At 37.4% G+C, this 12,355-nt stretch overlaps 1 protein-coding gene across 2 annotated transcripts; it reads right to left on the minus strand.

The window, feature by feature from the left end:
- On the minus strand, positions 1-5,129 carry LOC131329668 (receptor-like protein kinase BRI1-like 3). Of its 2 annotated transcripts, none has more exons than XM_058362946.1 (2): positions 4,835-5,129; positions 1-4,252 (listed from the first exon to the last, which is right to left on the minus strand). In XM_058362946.1, exon 2 carries the CDS (start codon positions 4,043-4,045, stop codon positions 413-415), a length of 3,633 nt encoding a protein of 1,210 aa, XP_058218929.1. In that variant the 5' UTR covers positions 4,046-4,252; positions 4,835-5,129; the 3' UTR covers positions 1-412. The 2 variants fall into 2 exon arrangements, with proteins under 2 accessions (XP_058218929.1, XP_058218928.1); XM_058362945.1 differs by lacking the exon at positions 4,835-5,129 and adding an exon at positions 4,486-4,765.
- Between the last annotated feature and the right edge of the window lie 7,226 nt (positions 5,130-12,355).

Consider the following 12,355-nt stretch of genomic DNA (forward strand, 5'->3'; position numbering starts at 1 on the left):
TTTCTCAAATTCACAGCTCTGTACTAACATTAGCAATCTAAAACAATTGACAAACAAAGTTCTGGATACAGCTAGCAAAATTGTGACAGGAAACAGAAGCCAATGGAAACAGAACAAATTTTCCAAGTCTTACCACTAGACAAGATGACTGGAGAAAGTAAAAAGATGAAGCAAATCCAGTTTGAGAAACAGAGAAGCTCCCAATTGTTTGTTCACCCTACCCTTTTCCATTACTTCTACCTCCTTCAGTGCATTATTATTTACAGTACACAAAATCTGAAGAACACAAAAACACCCATCTTCAATTTCAGATGTTCAAATCTCCGTAACCATCGCTGCAATAGCAGTTCATGAGCGGCCGAACTGGCGTGAACAAAACTTTCTCAGTCCAATTAGACTCAAATGCCATCAACTAAGGCTGTTTCTCTTGGCGTTCCTCAATTACTGTATTTTTCAGTGAGATACCATCAAGAACATCACTTTCTGAATCGGTCTGAAGATCTTTAAACATGGCCATCACCTGAATCATTGTGGGCCTCCGGAAAGGCCTGTCATCTAGACACTCAAAAGCAATCCTTAGACACTGATACAATTCAGCAGCACGAGAAGATTCGTGTGAATTCAATTCAGGGTCCAGTATCTCATGACTTCTCTTCTCTTTATGAAGCTGCTTTGCCCACCCAACCAGATTGTTGTCATCACCAAACACCAACGGATCGATAGGTCTCTTTCCAGAGAGAAGTTCCAATAATATGACACCATAACTGTAGACATCTCCCTTAGTTGTGCACCTAAAACTTTGGTAGTACTCCGGCGGAACATAACCTGGGGTCCCCGCGAGAGTGCTCACACTGAGATGAGTGTCAAGTGCATTCACCAATCTCGCCATACCAAAATCAGACACCCTGGCTTCAAAATCCTCATCCAAAAGCACATTGCTAGATTTCATGTCGCGGTGGATGATGTGAGGAATACAGCTATGGTGAAGGAATGCTAATCCTCTAGCGGACCCAATGGCAATCTTCTTTCTTGCCGCCCAATCAAGTTTTGATTCCCCATTTTTCACCTTCTCGTGAAGAACAGACTCCAAACTTCCCCATTTCATGTACTCATAAACAAGAAGCCTTTCCTCTCCTATTTTGCAGTAACCCAATAAGGGTACCAAATTTCGGTGTTTGATCTTCCCTATTGTTTCCATTTCCGCCATAAACTCTCGATCTCCTTGATCTGTCGCATGAATAAGTTTCTTGATTGCAACAACACAGCCGTCTCCCAACTGTGCTCTGTACACCACACCAAACCCTCCAGAACCAATCAAGCTGTCGTTACTGAATCCGTTGGTAGCTTCAAGCAAATGCGCAAAAGTCAACTTCCTCAAAGGCTTCTCAAAGGTCGCAACATTGATACTCAGTGGCTCAGGAACAGCTGATAATTTCCAGCTGCTGCTACCAGAAGTTGGAAGGCTTTCGATGTACTTCTCCCTCTTCTCCTTCTCTTTCTGATGCTTCTTTGTCCTGTAAAGAGCAACTAGAAGCGCGATGATACATAAAACAGAGCCCCCAATTCCAATTACCATCTCTGCAGTCACTACTTGCTTGTGTTCTCGATGGTGAGAGACCCCAGGTGGATGGTCGGTATCACTTCGGGATCCACAAAGAGGCAAAGGAAGACCACAAAGACCGGAATTGTTGGCATACCTGGAAGCTGGAAAAGTAGTTAACTGACCGCCTGAAGGGATAGACCCTGTGAGATTGTTGTTTGATACATCAAGGTCAGTTACAAATGACAGACCGCCTAATGACCCTGGAATGAATCCCTCTAGATGGTTATGAGAGAGATCGAGAACCCCAACAGCCTTTAAGTTTCCTAAGCTGGATGGGATGGTTCCAGTTAGCTTGTTGTGTCCTAAATTCAAGACCTGCAGAAAGGTCAATGACCCCAAATTCTCTGGTATAGTTCCTGAAAGGGAATTGTAGGAGAGATCAAGGTACATTATGGTGCCATTGCTTTGGAACGTGTAAACCGTCACCCCAGTGTAGATTCTAGTCGATGGGCAAGAATGTACAACACGATAGTTTTCCAGTGTGTTTGCCCTAATACCCTTGAATTCAACTAGTCCTCCAGCACCTAGGCAAGATGTCCCACCTTCATTTCTCACGAATGCAAACTGCTTCCCTGAAACAAATCCAGGGACAATAAGGCCAGAATTGTCCGCAAGCTCTAGTGGGATTGGACCAGTTAGGTCATTGCTAAACAAATCCAGCCAGATGAGGCTACGGCAATTTCCTAATGCCTTTGGGATCTCTCCAGTGAGATTATTGATAGCCATTTGAAGGATAGCGAGGTTAACAAGATTTCCAATACCAGATGGTATTTCTCCAGTCAAGTGGTTATTTGAGAGGGAAACCCAAAGTAGGTTTGTACAGTTGCCAATGGAAAGTGGAAGGGTTCCCGAAATAAGATTGTTGTTGAGAATCAGAGTCTGGAGATTTCCTCCAATGTTGCAAATGACTTCTGGGATTTCCCCTTCGAGGTTATTAGCCCACATAACCAACTCTGAAAGATTTGGCAGACTCCATATTTCGAAAGGAATTTCACCAACAAGGTTATTGAAACTAAGATCAATTGTTTTCAAGTTCCTGCATTTTCCGAGCTCGGATGGCACCTTTCCTGTTAGATAATTGTTTGAAAGGTAAAGCCTTTCCAAGGTGGTGGATGACGATGTAGACGAGCAAAACCCAGAAGGTAGATTCCCTGTTAAAGCATTAGCACCGAGGTCCAACACTTGAAGCTGAGTGATATTTGCCAATGACAGCGGCACAGGACCAGTTATATTGTTGAAGGGGAGATATAGATACTTGAGACTTGGGAGACGACTTATTAGTCCAAGGAAATTGCCTGAAAGCTGATTGTAGCCGAGGTTAAGGCTGAACAACGAAGAACAAGCAGCGATAGTTGAAGGCAGCCCACCACTAAGATTGTTCCCAGAAAGATCAAGAACCTCTAGACTCCCACAAATCTGTCCCAATTCCGGTGGAATCTCTCCAGAAATCCCATTGTGAGGCAAATACAGCTGCCTCAATCGTTTAAAGCTCCCCAAAAAAAACCCTGCTATCGTTAACTTCATCTCATTGTAACCCACATCAACCGTCTCAAGAAGCTGGCAGTTTCTCAAACTAACCGGGAAATCGGTTCCAAACAGGATGTTATGGGACAAGTCGAGCATTGTCAAATTCAAGCAGCTACCGAATTCAAGACTAGAGAAGTCTCCAGTAAAGCTATTGTTCGAGAGATCGAAGACTTGGAGAGATTGAGCCAGAAAAGACCGTGGTATCTCCCCAGTCAAGAGATTACTAGATAGGTCTAGAGTACCAAGATTTTTACAAGAAAATGAAATGGAACTCAGATTTCCAGTCATTTGGTTATTTGAGAAATTTAGGAGATTCAAGTTCTGACAGTTGGAAAGGGAATCAACCAAGAGAGATGTTTTCGAAATATGATTCCGAGAGAGGTCAAGCTGCAAAAGGTTAGGTCCAATGCTAAGACTACCACCAGGGATTGAATTTCCAGAGAGATTAAGATACACAAGGGGGTCACAGGATTGGGACAAATCCAATGGTAATGAGAACTTGTTCAGAGATAAATCGAGGGTTTCGAGGCGGCAAACAAACGGTTGAAAGGTAAGATTGCCGGAGAAATAGTTGCCACCAAGACGGATATGGATTAGGTAAGGTAAGGCAGCGAGTATGTCTAGGTGAAGGGGGCCAACGAGACCTGCGTTTGTGAGGTCAAGCACGGTGGCTCGGCCGTTAACGCAGGTCACACCGGTCCACGAGCATGGGGCAGAGGAAGTGGGGACCCAACCGGTTAACGAACCGTATGGGTCGGAATCGACTGAGGACTTCTTGAATGCGAGTAAGCCCGATACATCTTCGCTTTGGGAAGATAGTTCTACCGCGTTTGTACAGGAAAGAGTGATGATGGGGATGATGAAAAATAGAGAGGAAATCGGTTCCATTACTGCCCTCCTCCATTCTCTCCTCATTTCCCTCGAATCGTGATGTTAAACACCACCCAACAACTGCATAAAAACACAATGGGCTAAAGATACGCTCTTTATTACTATTTCTTTTGTTGCGCCTGTTTTGTTTGGTGGGTTGAAGAATCTTTTCTCCGTGGTCTCCACATACAGCTTCCTCTCTCTCTCTCTCTCTCTCTACATTCGTGACTGCAACTTCAGCCGTCCCAAAACCTGCTCATTTAACAAAACAAATTACTAGTTTAAATTTGGGAAGAAATTTCAAGAAAAAAATCTTATTTAAAGACCAAGTTCTTCTTTAAAGACCAAATTTCTATGTCCTTAGTCTAAATTAATAAAGTGAGGTTTTGACGCCCCTGATTCTTTGAGGCCCAAGAACAAGGAGCTTCAAAACCTGCTCACTTAATCAAAAATAAATTAATATACGTAGCACATGCAAAACCCACCATTTAAAATCAAAGAACAGAATCACTATCAGGTTTTCCCTTTTGAGTCTTTCTCTAGATGTATTAGGTGGAATAAGGTAGTAAAAAAGCAACAATGGAGGGAGTAGCTGCAGCTGTTTGTATATACTACACCGTTAATGGGAACCAAACAGAGTACTAGAAAGTACTAGTAACTTCGTTCGTCGTTAATGCTACACTGCAAAGGAAATAACTTTGTACGGGTACGATGTTCAGATTTGTCGGGCTTTGTCACAAGAAACGGGTGAAGCGAATCTATGCATGTTTAATACTCCATCTAGTATGATGTACTGTAAAAAAAAAAAAAATTAAAGCTGTAAATTTTGCATACCGTGAAAAGGGTTTTATTGCTTCTGAAACTAATCTGGACTTCTGGGTGAAAGATTTTACTGGATGGGCATCAAGAGGACAGCAGCAGGGTAAAGGATTCGGTACTTACAGTAGATTGTGTGATGTGAATGAGAGAGAAGAAGGCGAGGAAGTTGTGAAGAAGGGAGAGAAGGGAGCTAGTAAAGTGACGTACGGGGCAAAGTAGAACAGAAAACAACAAACAAGTAGAGTATAATTTTAAGTCTAGAGAGAGAGGAGGAGGAGTGATTAGTGGGTGTGGGTTAATTTTGTGCGCTTCTGTGGAAGAGAGAGTGAGAGAGAGAGAGAGAGAGAGAGAGAGATGGGCGTCTTTCTCAATTTCTGGGTCCAGTCAAAGTTGGGGGGAAATCTGATTCTCTCTCTAAACCAACTCGCGCTGTGCCTGTACCCACAGAAAAAAAGGAAAGCAAAAAAAATAATCCTGATTTTTCTTATATGTATATCTGTTGATAATGATTTTTGTAAAGGAGGAGACCGTTTGGGCATTATAATTCTGCGGGAGTACTTTTGGTTTTTTAGTAAAAAATTTTGTTTTTGTTAGAGTAGTTTTGCGTCAATTTTTTGTGAATTATTGATTTGTCTCGAGGATAAGAATCTAAATAATTTTTTTAAAGAGTTCACTAAAGACAAGAATAATCCAACAAGTAGACTTTTTAAATTATTTTTGTCTTTATTTAAAAAAAATAGTTTGGTTAATAATTTTAACATTTTAATTCCTCTTGTCGTCGATACAAAACAAAAATTGGCACAAAAAATAACAAAAAAATTGAATAAGAACAAATGTAATCCGGCTTAATTATTAAATCAAAACACTCCTAAAATTTCTGCTTTTTAACATGATGGAGTATGTAGTAAAGTACTCCTTCCGTCCCAATTTGTTTGTTCAATTATCGAAATTCGTGTATTTTAAAAATATACTTATATCTTACATTTTATAATGATTTTTAAGATTTTGTATAATAAAATTAATTGAGATCTATCAAACAAGATTCATATTGCATATTAAAAACAATACAAATTGAAAATTATAGACAATTCTTTGAGAGGTCAAAAGCTCTCAAAAAATCGAAAAGAGAACAAACAAACAGGGACGGATGGAGTATTTCTCTAGTAGGATAGTTGGTGTTAAAGAATGAAGATCCCACATTTTCAACAATTAAACGCAAAGAAAATTCCTGAATCCGTAAGGATCGGATTGTACCCCTCGTCTTGCAAAAGAGAGGTCTATAATTCGAGTCTATGGAGAGGCATCGAACACTTTAGGTTGTTAACACAATAATTCTTTCGCTAACTCTTCGCTGATGTATACAATATTAACAAAAAAAAATTATCGGGTTACGGAACGTCTACATCTTTCCGCGACTTTTTTTGTGACCACATTTTCAAGGTTTTTGAGTGCACGACAGGCAACTCCAGTAATTCTTGATAACCACCGGAGGGGTCGGGTCATGAAAGACCACAGCGTTTGAGTTTTTACTAGTAGTAATTCTCGTTCGGACAGTAAAAATATAGTATGAGAAATTTATCCCTCACGGTCACAGGACGCAACGCGACTTTCTATGATCATATTGAAAAAAAATGTTAGTAATAGATGATCGCTACCTCTTTCACCTCTTTTGTTAGAGCATCTGCAATGGGAATAATCAAAATCAATAATCAAAATGTGCTACGTCAGCATTTGATTATCCATTTAGTTCATAATCAAACTCAACAAACTTTACCTTCACATTGATTATTTCTGCATCTCTATAAAAAAAAACCCCACAATACGCAATGCACCTATGTCCAATTACAAACGAGTTCTAATCACGCACCCGACCACACCAAATTATTATTCTCGATGAGACGATTTTTTTAGTTTTGAATTTGGTTATTGGGTTTGATTATTGAGTTTTTGTTATTGGTAAAAGTTGTTAAATTTGGTTATGGAATTGGTGGAATTTGATTATTTGCTAAAAGACTTGTAATTTTGCTTATTACAATGTGAGGTATTTTTTTTAGCATTGTTGTTAAGTTTACTTATCCATACCAATTTGTTTATTACAATGTGGATGCTCTTAGTCGGGCGGTTCAATGGACAACTATTTAGACACCTAAAAAAACACCCCAAATCTCAATCACATAGTTCCGGATCAAATTTTTATGATCCGAACCGTTTAATATGTGCAAAATATGATTTTAAGGGTGCCCGAGAGAAATTAGTAAAAAAAAATGATCGAGAAGTGCTTGTTTTAAGCAGTTTTTAATTGAACCGTTCATTAAATCTAAGCTAAAAACTGCTCAGATCAAGCCTTTTTCGGTCTTTTTTTAAGCTGATTTTTTGCGAGTACCCTTAAAATCACGTTCTGATCACATTGATCGGCTCAAATCATCAAAATTTGATCGGAAACTATTAAGTGTTTTTTTAGATGTTTAAATAATTGTCCATTGAACCGCCCTATGTATATATATATAATGTGGGAACATTGACAAACTCTGGGACTTTTGTTTAATGAGGTCCGTGCGTTCTTTTTAAATTTTACAAGCTTATTAAAAAGAAATCCAGCCTCCACAACATGAGATGAAATTACACAATGTAAATATTTTTCAATCCATTTCTAATGTTCTCAAGTAGCTAGTAATAATATTGATGGGATTAAATAAAAGTTTTATTCAAAATTGATGAATATGTTACACATTAGGTGGCAGCTTTTGGAATAATCTAATAGTAAGTCATGTGATGTCATGATGCTAAATGTTGGATATATATATATATTTTTTTGTGCGTATGTGTTTTCCTGTCTCCGAATAAATCCCTACCTAAAGTACTATGATTTTTAAGAAGATGATCATGCAGTATCATCACCATTTTAATTTCTAGTGATGTGACTATCATGCCCAAAAATGTCTCTAGTGAATTTCCTCCGCAATATCTTGAATTTTGTACGTGCCAAATGGTTCTCCTTCGTTTTGGGATTTTGAATTTAGATTTGTAGGTAATGAGTGTAGAAAAAAATAAGATAGTAATTGGAGAGCGATCGATAGAGAAAAAAATGAAAGTAATAATTGAAAAAAAATATGATAATGATTATAATTTAAAATCCAAAACCCTTAAACGGAGTCTTAAGGTTTGGTGATCGAAACTTCTCTGTTGCTATTAAATCATTTTGGGCCATTCTATATAAAGTTCTGCTCTGATTTTAAATGGCTCCCGCTCAAAGACGGATTCACGTATGGGCGTGTGGGAGCCACTGCCCCCGCGTCGTTTCTGGATTTCTTTTTTCAAAATTTAATATTAAAATTAGTTGTTTTTATGTTTGTTAAGAATTCCTAGAATGTGTTCGTTTTGGGTTCCAAAACCCAATTTCTCTCAGCAGACGGTCTCTCATAAGTTTTTCCTCTCTTAATTAATATAAATTTTCCTTTTATCTTTCTCCACTAATTACCCAAAAAAAACTTCCTCAAAACCTAAACCAAACAAACCATTAGATTCCTGAACCTTGAAATTTCAAAATCTTGTTGTTCATAATTCAGCCCCGCGTTTACGAAATCCTAGTTATGCTATTGCTCCCACTAGTGGACATTGGGGATGCTCACCCATGATTAGTTAAGGTGCGCATTGAGCTGGTCCGGAAACCTGGTTATAAAAAAATAGTCAACAGTCGCTTTAAAATATTGCACTAATAGTAAGTGATTTTCTTTTTTTTTTTTGCTCTGAGATATATATAGAAGTAAAAGACAAGGTGATACAGGTGTTTCAATAGCTTTGGATTGGAGTTTGAACTGTCGTCATTGTGAGTCTTCTGGATATTTGTTATATGCTTCTTGTTGCCTTCTACACGTATTTATTGAATTTTCTTGAACGCATTACGGTCCAGTCGGAATTAACTCTTACTAGAATGATTTTCTGATCCAGTCGGAATTAACTCTTACTAGAATGATTTTCTGATCGAAAAGATGAATTTGCAACTCGATCCATTGGAGAAGGGGCCGGGAGTGATTTTCACACTCCCCAAATTGTTAATCGTAACCCCCAAATTGTTAATCGAAACTTTCACCAAGAGGAGTGCACAAATCAATATTGAGTTATTTCCGCACTCTTCAAATTATTAACTTTGGGGAGCGCGAAAATTAAGATTAAAATGTATGGCAAGTATGGTTACATATATCAGATCTATGGTTTTTTTCGTGCACTCAATGCACCATGGGATTTATGTGTGATTTTTCAAGATATCATCATCACGTTATTCATTGCTGGTAAAAAAAAAAATCAATAGAATCAGTCTAATTATATTCATAATTCTGTGATTTGAAAAGATTTATCTTGAAATTCGTTCTTTGAATCACATTAGCTATTCCTTTGAGAAGAAAAAAAAAGGTTATCTGATAATGTAGATTGTGAAACAAATTACAATATCATACAAATTACTTTTTTGTGCAAAATACAGTCGCTCGACAAATAATATAAAATGAACCATGCAAATTGCGAAGAAAGTGATATTATTGTATATTAAAAGTTCCGCCGAAATACACTACGACTTTTGGTGCAAACGTTTATTTAGGAACACCCGATAAAATTGGGATGATAGCAAACGTTTCTTCAGGAGCACCGGATAAAATTGGGATGATACGGAGAAAATGGTGCAACCAAATCACTAAAGTTTGGTGGACTCCCAAGTCAAGCCACACAGGCCCACACATAAATGCGGTGAAAAAGTAGATTATGAAAAATCAACCTAAGCTGCCGGCCGGAAATAAGGCAATTTTACTCCTTTCAAGGTAAAAAGCCATTCTAAAATATCCAGGAAAGTGGGTGCCACTAATGTTTCTTACTTATAATAATAAAATACTCCTACTGTATAAAACATGATGACACTAGGCACGGGGCGCGGGACATTGAGCTTTGCAGCTTAGGCGTGGTCTCTCTCTCTCTCTCTCTCACTCTCTCTCTCTCTTGCAATTTAATGGGTGTGCATAACAAACTCTCTCTCTCTCTCTCTCTCTCTCTCTCATGCAATTTAATGGGTGTGCATAATTTGTTAAGGTAGCTGCATAACTTAAGACATGCTACCCAAAACCAGTACTCATTTAATGCCGAACTTTTTTCAAAAGGACAAGAAACAAATAAGGTTAAGGCTGAAAATAGGGGAACACGTGGCATCCATGGAACAATTAATGAAATTATATGATTTTTTTTTTTTGGTGCTTATTAAGGGTGTCCGAAATCATGCATATGAATCTTGAAATTATATAGCTAGTTATACCAATTTTTTTTGTTAGAGTTATATTAATTACAACATGATCATGTTGATGATCAATGAGTAACATAATATGGGCTGAACATGTGAATTAATCTTTGGTTGGAGAGAGGTTAATGATTGCGCTTAATTATAATCTAGTAAGTTTGGGTCTTCAGTTAGACTGAGGAGATCAAGTGTTTGATTAAGCTCCATCAATTGTGTTGGAGACTTTGCGCAATGACCGCGATGGTCATGGTTTTTTTTTTGGTAAGTGATGATCATGGAGTTCATCGGGCCACTGTGTCAAGTATTTTTGTTTCTTAAAGCCTAGCTAGGCTCCTAGGCCTTCTTATATATGTAAAAAGAAAAAAAGAAATTAAAGGAGGGGAGACAAAGAGGCATCTTTGTCACCCCATGCAATACCAACAAGTAAGGTGATTTTGTATTCAAACAATTTTCTGGGGTACACAAGTAAAATAATAAAACAAAGAACAATATAAGAATAAACTTTGAAGAGTCTGCTTGAGTTTATTATAAATTCCTATTCTTTGAATTGGACAGTAAAAATATTTAAACAAACTTGTGATGATAAATAATGGAATATCTACCAAAAATGCTCTAAGCTGCTAATCAAAGATAAGGTTAGTTGAAAAAGAAAAAGTATTTAAAGATAAACATGAGGCTGGCAAAATTGGGCTTCCAACGCCGAACGTGGGACTTTTTGAAGCTACTACTTGATATGACGTGTTAATTTATATTCTTGTATTTTTTGAATTAAAATAACAAGTCATTTTCCATATTTGGAATTTTTTAAGAGTTACAATAATTAGGGAACTTGCATAACAGAGTAAATATCATATTGTTTTGGACTTGTGACAAGAAAATGTGACATGAGCTTCACCAAAAATTCACTAAATTTTTTGCGATGCCCCTAGTATTTCCTTATTATGATAACAACTACTCAGTTTCACCTCTACGAATTCAGAAAATATATGCACCAATATGCGATTTAGTCGATTTTTTTTACAGAATCTCATAAAAAATATTTTAAAATTTATAAATATTTTAATGTATTTTATAGGGTTCGAAGTAAGCCCCACGCAGGCGTGCGGTATACCGAGCGGTCAAGTGTAGAGTTTTTGTTATGATAGTACTTGTTTTAATATAATAGATATCTACAAATGTAAAATGTATCACTATCATTGACGAAATATTGTTTGCGTGTTGGGATGCAATTTGTAAGCATGCACTATCCACGAGCGCATCCTATTCCCATACGGGACTCCGAAAAGCCCTTTTCACCACTACACTAGATTCCCAATCTACTATCCACCAAATTAATTAACCTACTTTAATTAATTTGCACACTAAATATGACTTTATTGTTCAATTCCGTCCATATTTCTTCCTTTGCGACTTTACCTTTATTAGGTTCCGTTCCGCAACGCAAAATAAGCCCTTATTTTTTAAAAAGGCAATTTTAAGCTTAAAAATTATGGACTTAGAAAAATCTAAAAATATGCAATATGGATCTTGTTTGAAAGATCTCATTGAGATATTTTATACGATGTAAAAAAAATTGAAAAAATATTTTTTATTTACATTAATTTTGAATTTGAAAATGTGAAATAAGCTGCTTATTTTTTAAGAAGATTTCTGGAACGGAGCCTTAGTCTCATAAATAGCAACCGAAGCTGTTTATTTTATAGTCCTCTCCAGAAGCTTCATTTGATGTTAATGGATTCGCGAACAAATCAAACTTGTTCGAGAAAAATGGACGGACAGATATGACCTAAAACTTCAACAATCGTTCATGAAATGAATTATTCGTTATAGCTATCGATATTCGATCAACCTGAGTTTTATATACACGATTTTTTCGAAAGAAAGCCAGATGCGAACGGTTTTTAAACTCAAAGTGAGCCGAAACTAATTGGGCTAGTCCTTTTCTATGGTCAGCTTTATACCACTGGATATTGATGGGAAAAGATATTTTGAATATAGGGTTAAGATCTGTTTCTATCGCACCGGAATCCTCGCAAAGAAACCAGGGCTGATTTTGGCCGTCCTTTACAAGTCTTCTTTCTTTTTTGAGACCTTTTGAAGAAAGAGGATTTACTTGTAATAAAAGCACTAATCAAGGAGATCAAGAAGGGACCTACCAAGTTATTGGACTAAAGAGTCGACTCGTACCACAAATGGGGCCCACTTCTCTTCTCTCTTTTTTTTTGTCTTTTGGGTGTCCGGACCAGCTTACGCACATC

Source organism: Rhododendron vialii, chromosome 6a (genome assembly GCF_030253575.1).
Source record: "Rhododendron vialii isolate Sample 1 chromosome 6a, ASM3025357v1".
Classification (NCBI taxonomy): Eukaryota; Viridiplantae; Streptophyta; class Magnoliopsida; order Ericales; family Ericaceae; genus Rhododendron; species Rhododendron vialii.

Coding starts and splice junctions, on each gene's coding strand:
- LOC131329668 (XM_058362946.1), bottom strand. CDS start 4,045: ATGAGGAGAGAATGGAGGAGGGCAGTAATGGAACCGATTTCCTCTCTA.